Source organism: Strix aluco, chromosome 24 (assembly GCF_031877795.1).
Source record: "Strix aluco isolate bStrAlu1 chromosome 24, bStrAlu1.hap1, whole genome shotgun sequence".
Taxonomy (NCBI): domain Eukaryota; kingdom Metazoa; phylum Chordata; class Aves; order Strigiformes; family Strigidae; genus Strix; species Strix aluco.
Genome location: NC_133954.1, coordinates 9,634,293 through 9,653,867, shown reverse-complemented (window position 1 = coordinate 9,653,867; position 19,575 = coordinate 9,634,293). Strand labels below are relative to the sequence as shown.

The following is a 19,575-nucleotide window of genomic DNA, read 5'->3' as shown; positions in this document are numbered from 1 at the left end:
CTCACTTCAAAACAGATATTTTAAAAACCTTCACTTAAAAAAAGCCTAAGCATGTTTCGGCATGCAGGGAATGATTACATGCAGATAGTTTACAGAGAATTTCACCGAGCTCTAAAACCACACTGCTTTATTTTATTAGATGTGGCCATAAATATACATAGGAAGAAAGAAGCAGAATGATCAATACGTCCTGTACTGTTCCACCAGGCAATGCTAAAAATACCTGAAGATGCTCCTGCCGGGCACAGGGGGTTCAGGACAGTTGTACAAACTGCTGTGGGAGCAAACCCAAGTCCACTAGTTGAGTGTCCCACTGCTGGGAGAAGAATGGGACACAGGTTTTTGACAGAAGTATTTCTAATTGCAAAGATGCATTTAGAGAAAAATCATACTTTTCACTGGAAATAGTTGGAACTGACAACATTTTCAACTCCAAATATTTCTGGATGAAACTGCTGCCAGGCACCAACAGCTGAGTTAGTGGGAAAAAAAGATTCCAAAGCACCTTGTGCCCTCATTACAGAGTAAATAGTTGGGAATTGTTAGGTGGGAATTACTTTTTGTTTAGAACTCTCAGTTAACCCATTATTAAAATAATAAACATGATTGAGCCCTAATATGTTTCAACTAATCTGAATGAAATTTTCTCAGATTTTTCAGTTTTCAAACATCTAGCTTTTTATCGGGATAAGAAAAAACCCCTCATCATTTAAATTTTAGTGGAAAGAAAACAGTTTCATGCTAAGTGTGAGGAGCTGAACCTCAATGGAAGGAAGAGCAGTGCACATCCTCAGAACGAGACCAGTGTTCTCCCTCCAACACAGTCATACTTCAGGGACTGGGCTTCTTTACTATGGAGAAAGATTGTTCTATGGGATTATCTGGTGTTAATACAATTGCTTAATGATTATATAATGGAAGTTAGTTTATAATGTATAATTATGAGAATTAGTCATATTCCCCAGACAGATCTTTCACAGTTTTGCTCTGTGTAGCAACAGAAGCAAACAGAATTTTCCTGACAAGGCCTGACCAGAAGCAGGAAGAATGGAAGAAGATTCACCACCACTGAAGCACCTAAAAGGGTGGGTAACAGTCCAGTTGTACCCCCACAAATGTGCTCAGCAGCCCCAGCAGTTTCTCCCAAACACACCAGTCCAGAGGAGGCTGTAAATGCAGAGCTCAGAAAAGGGGGTGCCTGTGTGTGCCCACCTGTGCCAGCACCCCAGGCCGCCACGGAGGCCCTTTCAGCTTCACCCCTTACTGCTGCCACACGCAGCCCAAAGGAAAGGGGCCTCACTCCCTCCCAGCCTCCGCTGTCGGCCAGCGCACGCCTGTGTGGCTGCGGAGCCTGTGATAATTCTGCCATTAAGTGCGCTGGGTGAATTCATGCCCACACTGGGTGAGCCTTTCAGGCTTAAATAGTCCACGGTCCTGCTCTGGGCAGGAGCTGGGAACAGTTTCATCACAGCAAAAGGGAAGAGGCCTCACAGCAAACAACTATGGTGTCATCACCCCCAGGGTATCTTCCTCCTCCTCCTCCTCCACCCCCTCCTCTCTCGGCTGTGACCTGAAGCCTGTCGCTCAGTGCGCAGGGGCAGGTTTTCCTGAACGCCATTAAACTCCCAGCTTTGAGGGTACATTGCGACTGTACACTCCATTAGTTATGCCCAGTGCAAAAAAAAAAAAATCTGTTTCAAAACAAGTCCCGTGTTTTAAATCTCACCTTGCAGTTCAATTCACACTTTTACTTTATACCAGTGTGAGAGGCACAGATGATCACAGCTTCTCTGGAGCAGCCTTTCAGAGGTCTCTCAAGCAGAAAAGAATCCAAAAGAGCTCTTTAATACCCATATTAATGCTCATACCCAACACGGCTGAGACTGCCTGAACACCTGCGAGCAGCCAGGGCTGAGGACCACACCACAGGGTGTGTAAGGGACATTCACGGGTGACAGATGTCACACTGCCCCCCGCTCCCCAGGCACAGCCACAGCTGCCTCTCAGCCCTGGCCTGGTGCAGGCATGGAAGTTTTCTCCGCTTCCTTCACCTGCCCATGACTGAGAACTGTCCTCAGCGTGGCCAGAGGATATGCCAGGGCCTGCTCCCAGCACTGGCAAGCCCACGGAGGCGGGCAAGTAGAGGAAAGGGGATTCAGATGCTCCGGTGGTTGTGAGCATCCTGGAGTGAAGCCGGGCAGCTCTGAGCACGGGCAGGGCCAGAGGAAGCCCTCACGGCTCCCCGTGCTGTACTCGCTGCGCTGCAGGGTGTGATGGCGAAGGGCAAACCAACAGAGGGTGGATGTGCCTTGATGTGTTTGGGGAGCAGCAGCACCAGCCTGAGATTTCATAACGTCTCCCTGTCCCTTCTCACAGGTACTACTGGGGTTCCCTGCAGTTCTTGCAGAGTTTATTGAAATCTCTCTTATGTTAAGGTTTTTCCAGCCCTCCAGGTTCTGTTCTACAGCATTATCTCCAGATTTTGCTGGAAACATTATCTAAGATCATCTAGTTAGCTCAGTATATTTGCAAATGCCAGGACAATCCTATGAGACCTGACTGCAGAAAAAACTACCATCTCGTAAAAACGCTTCCATCTTTTGCTTTCCATCAAAGCAAACTTCAAAATAAAACATTCCTTTCAGGAAGCATTTGTTCCGTAACTTCTATCTCCGATCCTGACCGGTCATTTCCAGATACACTGAATCCATCAGGCTTCTCCAGTTTTACAGAGCTAATCTTCATTCTTGAGATATGTTGCCTGCACAGATTCTAGGGGGGAAATGGCAGTAAATCTTTCTTTCATGACTTAAGCATGAAGCCGTGAAGTATGTTGCACACAAGCATCCTCACTGATATTCAAACTATCCGAACATGTTCTTTCTGTAAACAGAAGACATGAGGCTTAGTCCACCTGAAAGGAATGACTCATACAAAAGATGTAATAAACATCTTTCCAGAACAAAAAGCAACCCAAAACCTTCCCCTTCTGCAGAATTACACAGAACAACATGGAAACATATCCATGTCCTTACAACATGGGTGTCAGCGGCTGGAAGCCAACAGTTAACCAGAACGTAACCCAATAGTTTCATGAGCCAAAGTAACTGTTGGTATAGAAGAGAATTTTGTGCACTTCAAGAGAAAAGGATTTCTCACTGGAACAAGCTAAAATCGTGACTTAGGCTCCACTAAGTTTTGTAGTGAACCATTTCAATTTCTACAAGCCAGAGGCCGCCTTGCTTCCTCAGACATTTCAGAAATGAAGTCTAGCAGGAGAAGAAACTTCAGGTGTGTCCTACTGTGTGGGCGAGGGTGTGCTGGGAGGGGCATTTATAAAAAGATGTTTCCACAAACACTTGCTATAAGCCATAACAAACAAACCTCTAAATTAGCAACAACCAAATCACAAAGGCTGAGTGAGAAAATAATAATATACCAAATCAATACAGGAAATTGGCCATCACACAACTAGTTCAACCTACAAAGAATGACAGGTAACAGAGTGCATTTTGCTAAAGATCATGTGCCTGGGGAGGAGCACAGACATGAGGGGCACTCAGGAAAGAAATTTCAAATGTTTGAGGCTCAGGTTGCTGTAAGAGCTCAGCAGAAGATGCTCAGCTGAACCATCCACTGCTGGGCATTTGAAAAAGAGACAATCTTAAAAGATGCAAGATAGCAACTATTTCCTACTTTTGGTCATGCTGTGTCCACGAATGGAAAAAAATCTGAAGGGAAAATGCTATTTTGATGTACAGATCATTGACTTAATCCCCAAACCAGAACTTAACCTTTCTCCTCCAAGTAAGTGTGTGTGTATTTGCACTGTGGAAGGAAAACATCCTGACTGAAATTCTGAGATCCCTTCAGGACTGAGCACACCACCTCTCCTATTCACAGACACGTCAAGAGAGACTCGCCCAGAGCCAGGACACTTCCCCAGCTCTCTCGACCACCCTGTAACTGCATTTGGTCCGAGCCCATGAAGAGTTATTCCCTGCAACAACTTGCCACAGTTCATTTCCTTACAGTCTTACACAGAGCTGTTTCCCAGTTGTCATACAATTTTTCATAATTAAATTGTTATTTATAAAACATAATTGTAGAAAGAATAAATTGCTGACATGTATATTTGCCAATGTTCATTAAATTTTTACGAGAAATGACAAAGATGTCAGAGTGGGTCAGTGTACCTACAAAATACATCCTGTGATGCGTTTCCGAAAGGCATAAAGCAAAAAAGGACTAAAAATAATCAGCGTCCAGCATAAGACAACCATAAACTAGAACCTATTAAAATATCAATTAAGTATAAAAACATCAGCTGGCATTCCTTGACAAATATCTGAAAGGGGAAAGAGCACAAGGAATGGCAACATTAGAAGAGAGAGAGTAACCTTCGTACTGCCCCTTTTTATGACAGTTTATTGTTGTGCTGAAAGAGACGTGAACAGGATGAGGTGAGTGGGATGAGTTTAGTTCCGATGACTGTAAGTCAGTGGACTAGATCATGGAAGAGATCAGCCTAATTCAGAGCCACCCAATAGAAATTACATGTTTTGTATTAATAAACAAACGGTCATGAACACTTTGAGTATGGGTTAAGCTTCCTGACACTGTCAAACATCTCCCTTTGGCAAATTACCCTTGGCAGAAAAACTATGGCTTGCAAATGCCCATGGAAAGAAGGTACTCCCTCTGACGGTGACACCCACTGTCTCGGGTATAAATGCCGACCAGGCAGGGTGGAATTTGGAGCTATGATTCCAGAACAACTGTAGGACCAGCTTTGAGTTTAACCTGAGTCAGTCACTGCTGCCGCTATGAGCTGTGGCTCCAAGCAGAGCTCTAAAAGCTGCCTGCGAGGGAGCAGCGGTGGCAGCGCAGGCAGTGGGGGCGGTGGAGGGGGCAGTAAGTATTCCTCTGCCTCCTCAAGAAGGATCACTGTGAGGTCAAGTGGTGGCAGCAGTCGTGGAGGAGGAAGCTCCAGGAGCAGCTACAGTGGGGGAGCAAGCGGCGGCAGTTATGGGAAGATCAGGCGCAGTAGTTACGGAGGAGGAATGAGCAGTGGCGGTTACGGAGGGGGAATGGGCTGTGGCAGCGTGGGAGCCGGCTTTGGGTCGGGCGGGAGCGGGTTTGCTGGTGCTTATGGAGGAAGTTTTGGTGGCGGTGGTGCTGGTTTCAGTGGTGGCAGCTTTGGCGGTGGTGGCTTTCTTGGAGGGAATGGGGGAATTCTCTCCAACGACGAAAAGCTGACCATGCAGAGCCTTAACGAACGCCTGGCTTCTTACCTGAGTACGGTCAGAAATCTGGAAATGGAAAATGCTCAGCTTGAACAATTAATCAGGGAGTGGTACCAGAAGCAAGGTCCTACTGGTACAAAGGACTACAGCCACTACTATGGAAAAATTGAAGACCTCCAAAATCAGGTAGGATGTTCTTTGTCAGAGAAGTTTAAGCATTGACAGACTTTTTGTGATTGTGTAAAATGTTTGAGGCACCCAGCATGGATACTTCTAACCTCCCTGTCTCTCTAAACGTGCCTCCTGCGCTTGAAATTCTGCCTTCTGTGCCGCATCCAACCAGCTTCAAGTGGTGGTGGAGAAACAATGCCCACCCCTACGGCACATGCCACAGACCATCGCTGGCAGCAAGCGCAGACTCTCAGAGCGCCGGCAGTGGATTTGAGAGCACAGGACAAAGGGTGACAATGACCCTCTGGGACGTGCAGTGTCTGACATTTGAGTGCAGCCCTTGGCCCGTGGTGTGGAAGGCGAGACAGAGCTATGGCGGGGCCACCAAGCCTCCTGTACTCACAGAACAGTTTTTGCAGTTCTGATGCTGTCTTCACACGGGTACCTCTCTGGTTTGCACTGTAGATGACCTTTCCAGGCCTCTGCGTGTGGGAAATGCTGTTCCCCGCAGACACCTGGGCATTATAACAAGACGATCACATTCATATTTCTGTCCCTTGTGCAAACCTGAGAGATTCACAGGGAAAGTTTTCCTCAGCATATTGTCTTCTCTTCCAGCTTGTGACTGCAGCTGTGGAAACCAACAGGGTACTTCTGGACCTGGATAACACAAGGATGACTGCGGAAGACTTCAGGATAAAGTAAATATATATTCCTCTTTTCTGGGCACTGACTTCCTTTCTCCTACTTTTCTCAACTTAGTTCCGTAAATTCATTCCATAAACAAATATCAATCCACAGAGACTGGGGTTCCTCCTGGTTCCATGGCAGCACAACTGAAGTAATTTGTAAGCCTTCAAAATTCTTCATTACTTCTGTAATGATCTCCAATACTCCCTGTGCCTGTGGAGTCAAAGCTTAAAAAAAGCTTTACTTTTAAGAAAATAAAAATTGTGATTTTCTCTCATGGAAAGTCAGATGAAACAGATGGATGAAACGTACACAGTCTACAGTAAGAAGAGACAATGAAAAAGGCCACAGAGTACATTTTAATATTAAAGTTAATGCCAATATAAAACTTTATTATATTTCTTAATATTAAATTTTAATATTAATATTAAACTTTAAGTACTGGCTGCTGATTTCCTAATTCTGCTGGTTGAGAGACGTCACGTGCTACCAAGTACAGCCACAAAAGCAGACACTGAGATACTGGAATACATGAACTTTTTCATACGTGAAGTCAGCAGGAGAAGGACTGAGAAGCCAAGACCAGGGCTGACCTTTCCGCACTGTCCTTGGCGCAGGTACGAGACGGAGCTTGGTCTCCGGCAGAATGTGGAGGCTGACATTAACAGCCTGCGACCCTTGTTGGATAATCTGACGCTGAACAGGTCTGACCTGGAAATGCAATTTGAGTCCCTAAAGGAGGAGATGATTGACCTCAAGAAGACCCATGAGGAGGTAAGAGCCAGCTCCCTGAAATGCAAACTGCAGAGGAAAACAGGACCATTACAGTATCGGAAACGTGGGCAGGTCTTGCAGGTAACATCCTCTGCACTGAACAGTGGTCCCTGCTCCCCTCGTGTGCGGCAGCTCGGCAAGGGGCCTCCTGAGCCGGGCTGACTGCCGGGGCCAGGCTCTGCCAGTCCCTCCCAGCAAGCAAGGCCTGGGAAGTCAAGGCCAAAGAACGGCAACAAGAAAAAACCTAACATACATATGTATGTTGTGGAAAGGATCCAGGATGGATGTCAGAGCAGATCAACTGACTTGAAAACTTCAAAACTCTTGCAAATTTTTGTTTATTTGCCTTGGGCCTGGGTTTTCTCTGCAGGAAATGAAATCGCTGCAAACACAGTCCAGTGGTGATGTGAATGTGGAGGTGAATGCTGCTCCAGGAGAGGATCTGCTGAAAAAACTGAATGATATGAGACAAGAATATGAAAATATTATCCAGAAGAACCGTGAAGAGGTTGAAAGGTGGTATGAAAGCAAGGTAAAAACAACATGAATGTTCACATTACAAAAGAAAACCAATACCAACTTTTGGTAAGAACTTCCTGCAGATCAATGACACTTTGAACGACAACATCCATTGCTTTTAGGATATAATGGTAGAACCTCTTTGATTAAAATAAAGGAAGTGACAAGTGGGCTTGAACTGCACTGGCAGAGCCAAATAAACAAGTTTAAACAGCCCCCGTATTACAAGTGGTTCTGCTTCAACTTCTTGTGTTGCCAGATGTTTCCATGATAAACCACCACACTGAGATTGTAAATTAAACTCAAAAACGCCAATTCTGTATATTGATTTTTCAGATGGAGGAAGTGAGCCAACAAGTCCACTGGAGCGGCCAGGAAGTGGAATCAAGCAACCAACAGATCTCTGTGCTGAGACGTGACTATCAGAGCCTGGAAATTGAGCTGCAATCGCAAATCAGCATGGTAGGTACCGACTGCTCCTGAGCCTCTGGCACGCGGAGGGCACGTGAGGTGCTGGAATGGCAGGAGACCAGCTGTAGCCAGCACTCCCTTTAATGAAGACGCTTGGCCCATCTGAGACCATGTAACATTTTTCTCATTTGGGGTGTAAGAATGATCCAATCCTGCCACATTCCCCTAACGTGCCACATTCCCCTAAACACTGTATTTTGTCTCTCATTCTCAGTTACAGTCTTTGCAATCCAACTTGGAAGACACGGAACGTCGCTATAACATGCAGCTGCAGCAGATCCAGGGTATGATTGGCCCCTTGGAGGAGGAGCTGGCCAGCATCCGCTGTGAGATGGAGAGTCAGAACCAGGAGTACAAGATGCTCCTGGGCATCAAGACCCGCCTGGAGCAGGAGATTGCGCAGTACCGGGCACTGCTTGAGGAAGGGCAAGAGGATATTAGGTGTGTACATTCAGATGAATGAACATGCCATCTCTGCAAACAGGTGAAGATGAAAGTAACAAAATTCATATTAGGAACAAGTGCAACTAATTCATCCTCAAGATATTTACTATAATTGCAAGAATTCATATGGAATCTAAATCTCAGCTGGCAGTGTACAAAGCTGGATTATTCTATACTTATTATGAACTTAACAAAAACATTTACAAAAGTGTTTAGAACTATAATTTGCCATTTCTTCTCCTAAGTACAATCAGGCAGTACAGTTATATATGGAAATGAAAGGCAAGCAAGAGAATAACTGCCTTTTATAAATACTCAAGGTACATATTTTGAAAGACTTCTAAAACCATCCATTATCTTCCTTTTTCTTCTTCAGGCAGATCAGTCAATTTGTCCTTAATTAGGGATACTTTAAAACCCATTCTCTAGAACATGTTTCACACAATAGTAGTTTCTCAGTCATACAAGGAGCTCAGAGGGAGTCAGAAAGTGGCCTCGACACAGCTGAGAGGACTGCAGACACTGGCCATGTTGCTGTAAATCTTAGACATACGTGCCCTTTCCTCCTTGCAGCATCTCACAGGGAGGAGCTGGTGGCGGATCTTCAGGAGGAGGAGGTCATGGAGGAACCAGCTGGTCTTCTGGAAAAGGAAGTAGTGGAGGAGGAAGTAGTTGGTCCTCAGGTGGAGGAAGCAGTGGAGGAAAAACTGGAGGATCCAGTGGAAGAACTTCCTATTCTGGAGGTGGAGGAGGAGGGAGCGGAGGAGGAACAGGAGGTGGAGCCTGTGGTAAAACATCAGGTGGAGGAGGCGGCAGTGGCGAAGGAGGGGGCAAATCCTGCCTCTCCCGCTCTTCATCTTCCCAGTCCCATTCTGGCAAGTCTTGTGAAAGCCAAGGTAAAAACTGGAATAAAAGAGTACATCCTCCCATTCACTTTTCTCTCTGAATAGCAGGAAGGGATATGGCAACTTCCTTTCTTATTTGGAAATCTGGAGATACTTTTGTTATTTTTTCCCGATCGTGTTTTAAGTCCACTCTGACATTTGTTCTTCTACAGTAACATATCAACATGGTAGTATTTTCACAAGTGACTTGCATGAAGAGGATGTTATGAAAGGTTGTATTGGAGGATGTGTAGAAAGAGGAAATGAAGAGGGAAAAGGAAAAGTAATGCCCAACCCAAAGCACGCAGGGAACCAGAGAAATCAGTAGTTTTGGAATGAAGAAAAATGTTAGAAATGTAACTTTCTAAGGGGGGAAAATGGGGAAAGCAGGGTAAAACAGTTGGAACACTCAAGACATTTAAAATATAAGAGGTATTAGCTGCAAAATCCTGAAGTAGCAAAAGATGGGGAGTGCACGAAAGGTCTTCTTCATGTCTGATTTCATGGCTGTGGTTCCAGGAGGTGCTGAAAACATGAGGCTCTGCCTGGAAGGGAACAAAACACTGGAGAGAGGAGCAACAATGGAGGAAGTGTCCGAAGCCATAAAAACGATGAGACTGGGTAAGGCTCCAGGTCCTGACAGCACCTCAGACAAATGCCTGAAAATTTTGAAAATGAACAGGAAGCTCTAATTTTTAGAAAGGTTCCCTTCCACTTCTGATTTTTAAAAAAAAGATGGGGAATGATCCTGCACTGAGGCTTCCATTTATTTCTTCTTACCAAGGAAGTAACAGGGATATTAATCTTAGTTAAAGATGTAGTCTGTCTCACAAACACACTTTTTCCATCACAGACTGACAGTTGGTCATGAAAGTTCTGGCTGCAGACTGAAAGGTCTGAAGCCATCAATATAGAAAGCGAGAATACTGCAGACTCTCTTGATGCTGAAAACAAAGGCAGTGAGTTCAGAAGGCTTTGTGTAATGACTAAGATTCTTTGATGTAGATGAGATCTAGTTTTTCCCAAATTAATAGGCTTTTCAAACTCCTCTGTAAAAATGTACTCCTCTGATCAAACATCCCATCTGCCTTGCAACAGTTCTATGTATACTAATGCTTGGTAGGCAAGACTAAAATATATTATGTGCCATTCATGTTTAACTTATAAAAATTTGTTGTAAATATCCATACACACATCAATACAGATTCTAAGTTCATCTGTATTTGATTTATAATGCTACAGTCACTCTAAAGTTAAAGAGTGATTTACACTTACACAGTTGAGAAAAGAAGCGGGTCCATGTATTTAATATGACAAAGCTGCAAACACACATGCTTGTACAAATATTGTCTGTCACTGTTCTAACCTTTCTAGAATGCTGGGGAAAAAAATCTAGTCCATTGAGAATGCACAGTCTGCAATTATGAAGTAACAAAAAGATTAAAAATGCTGAATGAGATAACGCTTCTTCAGAGAAATTCTTGCTTCCCTTCATCTTTCAACAGGGAGTTTTAGAAAGTCTGAGGACTGATTGGCGAAAGCAGCACCTCCCGCTGCAGGACCTTACCAGAGGGCCCGTGACCCAGCCAGGCTGCAGGGAGCGTGGCCCTTCGTGCCTCTGCGAAGAGCAAGAGCAAACGCTTGTTCAAGTTACTCAACACTGTTCACTCCAGGGGCTCAGCAGAACCCTCTGGATGGCCTACTTGCTTCTTCCATCTGAATTTCTGTTCCTAATCACTGTTATCTGAGTTAATCTCTACCATGATTGGTATTCCTGTCAATAAAATAGAAAAAAAAAAAAAACCAAAACAAAACTAATAAACCTTTGCTTCTCTCTGATGCAACCAGAAAGCCACGTCTGGGTGAAATTTCCTTTAGCGGGCATTTTTGTTTGAATCAGTTACAAATATCAAGCCCTACCTGTGGAATACACAATAACATGCCAGATTTTGCATAAGACCCAGAAGTTTGCTGCGACATATTCACCATTTCAGACTAACTGGGCAAAACTTTGAAGAATACACTGCCAGGTCCAATGTTCTGGTGGTCCCTGCAATGGGAAAACTAAGAGTCAAAAAACCTACTCGTTTCTGCTATTAACTTCTGTCAGGAAAAGACAGGGTGGGCTTAAGGAACTGGCTATTCCCCAGAAAACCTCTTAGACTCTTTGGTGACTTCCTAAGGAGTCTGAAAATGCAGTATGAAACTTTTCTATCATGGAATTTAAAGATGGAAATTTTCAGCTCCCAGTGCCAAAACACCCCCGAGTGCAGAGCTCAAATCACATACAATTAATTACCCCAAATGAGCACATTTCGAGTGCTACCTACCACCACTGGATAACAAATGGGTAAGTTCAGTAAGAGGCTATCCCCGCTGTGTGACAGCCGTTGGCTGCACTGCAAATGAAGTTCCTACAGCTGGGGTATGAACCACAGGGCACACACAGGCTCTTACAGAAGGAGGAAGTCACGGCTAGTTTTACTGATCACAACCCTGCCTTGCTGTCTGGAAGCTGGACAATTCCTGGCCTCTTCTATGTATTTCCACTTTGGGGCATTTCTCACATCTAAGTACAGGCAGGAACACACTTTACAAAGAAGACTGGCAAATTATTTAGTATATGATTTTAAAAAACCCAGTGGTAGGTTGAGAGAAAAAAAAAAAAAGATATCCAAGAGAAAAGATTCCGACACCACCTTTAAGGGTGGCCTACAGATCACACAGTAGAGGGACTGCTCGCAGCGACAAGGTTCAAGTGCCCTAAAAGACAGAGACTGAGCTTTGTGTTTTCAATACAGCCCCGTTTCCCTCCTTTAGGCCCTGGGTGGGCGCTCACTGGCCGGAGGGTTCCCCTGCCGCTCCCCCACGCCCTGTCCCTTCCAGCACTTCCCACCGGAGTGTGGGCTCTGCGTAAGCACAACCTCCGTGGGCTGAATTGCTGAAACCAACTATGTGGGGGATTTCACTTGAAAAAGATTCAGAGGGCTTCTCACACGACCCCTGCTCCCTGCTCCATCCCTCACCCCTTGTATTTCTTGACTCATCTGCTTAAACACAAACAAAGGGAACCCGATAGCAGTATCACTGTGTAAGTTTTTCTCTCTCAGCTTTGCAGTCATGAGTTGTGTTTTTTCCCTCTGAGGAAGGCATCACCCACTGGAGAAGGTTGAGAAACACAGACTGAGCGGGAGACCGTGGGAACGGGAATCTGAACACCTGAGCCCTGGGCAGATCTGTGCCAGTGATTCACTGCATCGCCTTATGCCAGGCTCTTGGCCAATGTGATTAGTATTTGAAAAGAAAAAAAATCTTAGAAGAAATTTTTTTCTGACCGCTGTCTCTACGGGGGCCTGAGGAACCGGCTAGTCTTGCTGAAGGACCACTTCATAGAGTCACACACTGGCACCCCTGACCTGACTGCGAAGCGGCAGCGCTGATTCCGTTTGCAAGGATACCCCCATCTCCCTCCTACTGCAAAATCGCCTACTTAACTTTTAAAACCCTTGCAGCATAAAATCATACTTGTCTGTATATCACTAGCTGTCCCCTAAACCTACTTTCTCTGATTGCTCTGGCAGCCTTAACACCTCTTGCAGGCTGTTACAATTCTTTTTCAGACCTGTCTATTAGCAGCCCGAATTAAAGAACGCTCCTGATCCAGGAGCTCTGCTTCTCACACCTCCTCCAAGAGCCTGCCAAGTTCATCTCAAAAACACTTCTGTTGAGTGCATGCTACCTGGCTTTTACAGAGTGATTTACAGGCCTTCACCTCACCTCTGGCCTTACAGCAACACCCGGGAGGCTATTAAAGGAGGTCAGACACAATTTAGGTGGAGGAGTGATCTGTCTGTGCTGGAGCTTGCTGCTCAGCACCATCGTGGCAGCTCTGAGAACTTCTGACACCTCTTGCTCCTGTCCCTTTCCAAAAATGTAACTTACTTTTAGTACTTTTACTGCCAGTTATCTAATTATCTAGTTTCTATGCATCTAACCTTGCAGAAGCAATTCCACTGAAACAAGTCCTTGTGAGAGCAAAGCAGAAGGGAACTTGAAGAGTCTAAAGTGTGGGAAGGAGAATCCGCCCGGCGGCTCAGCCCTGCGAGGAGCAGCAGCGCCGCGCAAACACGCGGACGCGGGAACGCCGTGTGCTGTAACGTGCTGTGCAATCCTGCTGCCCATTTCAGGGCTGACATTGATACGATATAATCACGCACAGAAATAAGGAAAAATTTCCGAGCAATTAGGATAAATAATATGCTATTACTATTCCTACTTTTACTACTCAGCATCGACCGTACTGTGCTCTTCCTTACCTAAAATCCGTGTCTTTACCAAGGTGTTCCCACCGTGTTCCCTGCATGTGAGCCTCAGCTGTAATGCAAATACGCTTCATGATAAAGTTTATTTGCTACATGTTACAGTGTGTGGCAAAATAAATACAAACCACCTATAAACTTTTAAAAAAACCTACTTAATTGTGGCATTAGTGCTCATTTCAGACAAGAAGACGACTACCCCAGGAGAAAGTGCCAGCTGAAGGATTCTTTCCTTTTTCCATTTTGTACATACAAAATCTGCATCTAGGTCATCACTAGCATTTGCTTACTGAGAGAACAGGATTGAATTAATAACAACGATGCAACAAAACTTATGTAGAGGAACAGAGCTAGAAAACCAAACCTACTGCAAGGCAGGAGTAAGAAATACAGATATTGTAGTGTCAGGTGTCAAAGCTTAGGGCACGCTTAAAGTGGGACGCCGGCAATATTACGGGTAGTGAGGAGAGCCTCACACTTTTTATTTGCATGCATTTTGTTAGGCATTAATCAGCATAACAAGCTTTAATTTTATGAGTACACAATGTTGCAATTCGGATACTTATCTGGTGTTCCTATTAGTGCTCTGAGAAGAAAACTGTGGTACGTGTTAGAACAAGACCTTCAGGACAACCTTAGGCAAAAATAAACGTGCACACACACTCCTGTGTTTGGCTTCAGTACTCCCAGAGCAATTCGTCTGTCCATTTGAAGGCACAGATGTCATTTCAAAATTGCCTATGCGTATATTTTGCTGATGTCTCTTTTGTTTAGCATTAACTGTGAGCCCTATTAATTGTCAAATGCTACACAGGCTACATTCATGGGCTACAGGATGAGCACAGCGAAGTGTGCCATTCCACTGCACTGCTGCGGGGAGGGAGGAAACTGTGCAATCTGCTGAGAGCCCCCCCACCTCCACAGGCACGTCCTGGTGCGTTTTCTTCGCTCTTATGAGGAGGTTGCTTAGGCAGTCATTTGTTTTTTGTGATAATAATTCTCTATATGGACAATCAAGCAGGGGCCAGATCCCCAGAGGCAGTGGGCATAAACAGGATTTAGTTACCCCTAGACTGGCTGAAGTCCAAAGCTCCGACTCCCAGATCCTGGCTCAGTGAGTATTTAACCACCTTGAATTATTACATTCGCTACATCTTACTTTTCGACTAACAAGTCCTCTAGGCTGCTTCTGCACTTGTGCAGGCGAGGCTGAGGATAAGGGGAGCAAGTACCAGCTCCTTCCCACTTGCCCCTGGCAAGCAGAGACCAGGCAGGTTGCCCTGGAGTGTGTGTAAACCCTTCCCAGAGCTCAGCCCAGCAGCCTCCCGCAGGCCAGCACGACCTTCCTCCCTGTAAAGCACTCCAAGAGCGGAAGCCTCTCCTTCATACAACACGTTAGTTGGAGTAACAAAGTACAATATGCGGATTGGTGCCTTTGCAGGCTGGGATTCAAATCCCCATGTTCCACCTCGCAGGATACTGCAGTCACCAAAGCCACTACGGTGACAGAGCGGCTGGAGGTGCCCACAGCCTGGAGGGGATCGGAGGCTGCTTATCCCAAACGGACGGAGGCACCTAAACTCTAGAGAGGCAGCAGACCTTGATAGCAGATGCTTTTATCGTGCCCTCCAGCTGCTGTAGGCAATGTGAAAAACACTGTTCCATTTTGGTACCAACAACAGAAATTATTCCAATAAAATTGACATCACCCTGTAGGAGACTGGGGGGTAATCACAGAGGGACAACTCTGATTCTGGCTCAGAAAGACAGAAATGAGCACGGGCAGCTGGCAGGCAGTAATTAGCAGCCTGTAAACTGCACGAAAGCCTTGACCCCCGGCTGTCACAGCCAAATGACAAAAATGGTGTGTACGTTTTCAGGATCTGAGCAACAGGCATCCTTCCTGTCAACCTACTTGCATGGAAGATCCAAGTTATCCTGCACAGAAGTGTGTGCTAGGAGCGTGCTAGAGGTTTTAAACTTCTAGTCCTCATTTTCTTTGGTGGGTCTAGTCTAAATTTCTTTGGAAATAGTGTGATTTCACTAGGACATTATGAGATGAAGTAGGAATGAAGAGTGAGCACAGACTCCCAGGTGAAAACAGATCCTTTCACAAAAATTTCTGGTAAGAGTGATGGGAAGAGATTATTAAATAGATCAAAAGAATAAACTCTAGCACTTGCCTCAGGTATGGTATCAGAATGACACTGAATGAACTAAGGGGAAATGTTTTTGGTTTTCAGTGCACACAAAAGTGAGAATACATTTTCTCCAGGTCTGTTCTGAACGCAGCAGCTCCAGCCTGTTGTAAAAGGCTCCCGGTTTTGCTAAAATATACAGCAGCGTGGGCTGCTCGCAGAGTTTGTCTCATTCTGATGCTAGGCAGTCACTTCTTTGATATATATCACAGAGGCCTGATTAAAAGGAAAACAATAACAGAGAGAGAGTGAAAGAATGTCAGCTGTATTTGAAATGTGGCATGTGCTGAGCTCAGCAAGGAGCAGGAGCCGGTGCCAAAACACCGGGATACTCTGCAGGCTGAGTAACGCTGGTGGCTGCGCTGAGAAACGTCCTTACTGGGGTCTGACTTGGAACCAGCAATGCTACATGGCATACTGGATGCTGCACCAACACAAAACCAGTAATGATTAAACTGTGCATCATATATAGGAAAGAGATGAGAAAAAAGTCCTCAAATTGCCAGTTCCTTTAGGTAATGCCATAAATTATAAACACATTGGTGGAAAGAATCAGAGAACAAAAATTTTTGAATGAGCTCAGAAAGGAAAAATTCATCCTGTCCACAGAATGGATCTTCTCTGGTTTGTAAATATTTGTGCAGTTAAATATTTAATAATCAATAAATTAAAATATGCCAGGCGGGAATTCAATGGTGCAACTTTACAAGAGGATGAAATACTCATAGTTCACCTGTATTTTTCAGGTACGTGGGTATTACAGTCCAAAGAGACAATCTACATTTTTGAGAACAGAGTGACTGTGAAACAAAATACCACAAGGAAAATTTTCAGCTCTTAAGAACACAGCATACCCTAACAGCCAGCAGGATTTCTATAAAAAGCACTAAGATTGAGCTAGCAACAAAAATGAAATAATAGCAACACTAAAGACAAAAAGGAACATTTTATGAGGATGTGACTTAAAAGCTACCAAAGATCTAAAGGCAAAATCTTTTATTTGTGTCCTCCTTTGTATACAGACTGGTAATAATATAGAACTAAACTGAAATATTGGGGTAATCTAAAGTTCTCCAGCCTCAATGGCTTGACTCTTCTTTCATCGCTTTTTTTAATATTTTCCAAGCATACAATAAGATATGCCCTTGTCAGAGGAACCTTCCAGTATGGAAAAGTTGCTGCTGTGAACAAGTGCATATAGCAAAAGACAACCAATAAATAAAACAGGAAACAATGCAGGTTCTCAGATTAAGAGACTCTTTTGGCAAATGTTTTTAACTCGTGTTTTAATAATTCCAGAGAATTTTTTGCTCACTGTCACTTAACAAACCCACAGATTGTTCTAGCTTGTCTATGAAAAGCATCTATAGGGAATATCACCGGAATCATTGATGGAGATTTGAACATGATAATCCATTTTACTTACCGTAGCGGAATTTGTGAAAAAGGGCCCCCCTTGACCAAAACGACATTACCCAAACACAAAGGCAAAACAACACTACAAAGAAAAACCATTTTGGATATAGTAAACTACATCTTTCAGCACCAGTAACAGAACATGCAGAAGCCCAGAAACGGTGTTTATGCTGCTGAGGTGACATTACCATCCTCCAGCTGTGAAACAAGGAGAAATTATCACATCATCAAGCCACTTTAAATCTTTCATCATCTTTAAGCCATTGAGTATATCAAATAGCAAGATAAAATCAGAGAGCTTTTGAAAGAGATTGCATAAGTAGCAATAAAGCAATGTTGGCAAAAGCACAGTGCAAAGGACAGGACAATGGATTCAGTCAGAAAATGTTAAATAATCCTTAATTTAACATAAAAAAGACCAGAAGTTAAGGGGCAGAAGTACAGTTTGTAAGAGAATCATGCACATGGAAACCGACAGCAGAGCGTAAAAACCAGCAGCAACGTACAATCAAGTTCCAAATCAAGGTGGCCCTTGGCAAGCGAGGGCTGCCCTGCCTCGCCGGCTGCACGACGTTGTTGGAGGATGCTGAGGAGCAGCGTCAAGGACAGTTCCTCAGGTGCGCCCTTCTTCGTCCCCTGCACCTGAGGTTTAGGGCAAGATTGCTACACTTCATAAATACCTTATGGTCATTAGAGGATGAGTAACCAGAGAGGAAGAAAGGTGAGGAAGACATTTCAGTAACACAGAACAAAACTGTCACTGGAAAAACGTGCACTTTCTTCCAAGCAACCTGTAACAGCTTGGGCTCCAGCTCCAGCAGGACCACAAACGCCGATGGTTGTGCTGTTGTTTGCGACTAAGCGGTAGGGACTGGCTGTTTGCATGAACGAGGTCTCTACTGTATTAAAAAGCAAGAGGTGAGTTTCTCGTAAAAGCTTGCAGTGTAAGAACAGAGCTGAGCGGATGCTGAGGAAATGAGATTCTGCATTTGAACCAGAATATTCAGCTTTCACCCAGGACAAAGATGAAACATCGTAACACGAGTGTGTTTTAGAGATGACAGTCATCTGGAATCAGAGCGTCAGCCAGCACTGCTCCCCAAACTCTGACCCTTCTCACCGATTTTTCAGAAACATGCAATTCTGTCCTCAGATACTCTGCTTTAGCATCAAATCTAACGGCTGGGCATGAAAACCATTTACAAGTCCGTCTTGGGTAAACTTCTGGGGATCAGGGCAAGACTGAAATATCGTGGAGTTTCTTTTGTGGTCTCAGTCTGATTTCAACTGATTTGTGTAAAAGGCCTTTCAACTCTTCTCTCAGGATACTAATTTAGAGTCTCAAGGATCTCTGCATTAAGAGCAGTCTATATAATGACTCTATCACCTGTAATGTATGACACAGTAACAATAGAGAGAATGAGCAGTTTTATATTAAACCATAAAAGGTCTTCCCACACAGTAGTTTATAGGTCATTGTCTGCATTAATACAGCTTCTAATTGTGCTACAATTGACTTCATAATACAATTAAAGTATTCTTAATCTTCCTACTTTAGATCAACAGCTCTTTGGTGAAAAAAATCCATTACTTTTTTTCTCGTTGATTTCTAGGACTTAGCTATCTAGTGTGCTGTTCCTCACAAAGGAAGGATTTTGATTTTCAAATAAGAATCCCACTGCACTGCTTGAAATAGGCTTCTCATATAAATAAACACGTTCTCTACATGATGACAGGGATCCACAGGCTGAACAATCCAAACAGACAAGTTACACAGTGCTATTAGTAAAACTCTGGCACTATCATGTACAGTGAGGAGAATATAAGCAGTGTAGAAGATCTTAAATGCACAAAAAATGAAAGAGCAAAAGAGAACAACAGTCTTTGACAATAGCAGCTACAAAAACCTTAGCAAAGAAAGGAGATTAATAATTGAACAAATAAATGCATAGTCTAAGAAGAGAGATTTGGGCCTAATCTTCTTTCTTTTAGGGAAGAACTGAGAACAAAAATTCTCTCTGTAGAGTTCCATCAGGTACACATTCTCTCAGCATTAGCTTCAACAGGATCCTGTAGAATGTGGCCTTTCCATCGTAAAGCAGATCCAGGCTGCACGAGGCAAAAGATTACCTATTCCAGAACAAGCTAAATGAAAAGAATGCCACCCAAAAGATATGAAACGTTCGGTCTTAAACAAACACCATAAACCCAGCAATGGGCTAGATTGCCTGAGATATCAGCACAAAAATATTGTTCAGCAAATTATTCTTGGCACAAACAACAAGGTTGGTAAATGCCCCGGGAGAAGGAAACACCCTGATGGTGACACCCACTGTCAAAAGTATAAATAGAGAGAGCTGGGGATGAAAATTTGCAGTCCTGAGTCTTATCAGGCTGTGCACCTAAATTTGGGATTGTGGTCAGACGCTTCCCTGCTGTCACC

The 19,575-nt window shown here is 44.2% G+C and overlaps 1 protein-coding gene across 1 annotated transcript; it reads left to right on the top strand.

The window, feature by feature from the left end:
* Positions 1-4,826: 4,826 nt before the first annotated feature.
* On the top strand, positions 4,827-9,891 carry LOC141934316 (keratin, type I cytoskeletal 19-like). The gene is made up of 8 exons (XM_074849675.1): positions 4,827-5,432; positions 6,036-6,118; positions 6,725-6,881; positions 7,252-7,413; positions 7,737-7,862; positions 8,086-8,312; positions 8,889-9,211; positions 9,719-9,891. The coding sequence occupies exons 1-8, from the start codon at positions 4,827-4,829 to the stop codon at positions 9,889-9,891; spliced, it is 1,857 nt and encodes a 618-aa protein (XP_074705776.1).
* Positions 9,892-19,575: the final 9,684 nt, after the last annotated feature.

Coding starts and splice junctions, on each gene's coding strand:
- LOC141934316 (XM_074849675.1), top strand. CDS start 4,827: ATGAGCTGTGGCTCCAAGCAGAGCTCTAAAAGCTGCCTGCGAGGGAGC. Junction 5,433..6,035: donor TTGAAGACCTCCAAAATCAG/GTAGGATGTTCT, acceptor CTTCTCTTCCAG/CTTGTGACTGCAGCTGTGGA. Junction 7,414..7,736: donor AAAGGTGGTATGAAAGCAAG/GTAAAAACAACA, acceptor TTGATTTTTCAG/ATGGAGGAAGTGAGCCAACA.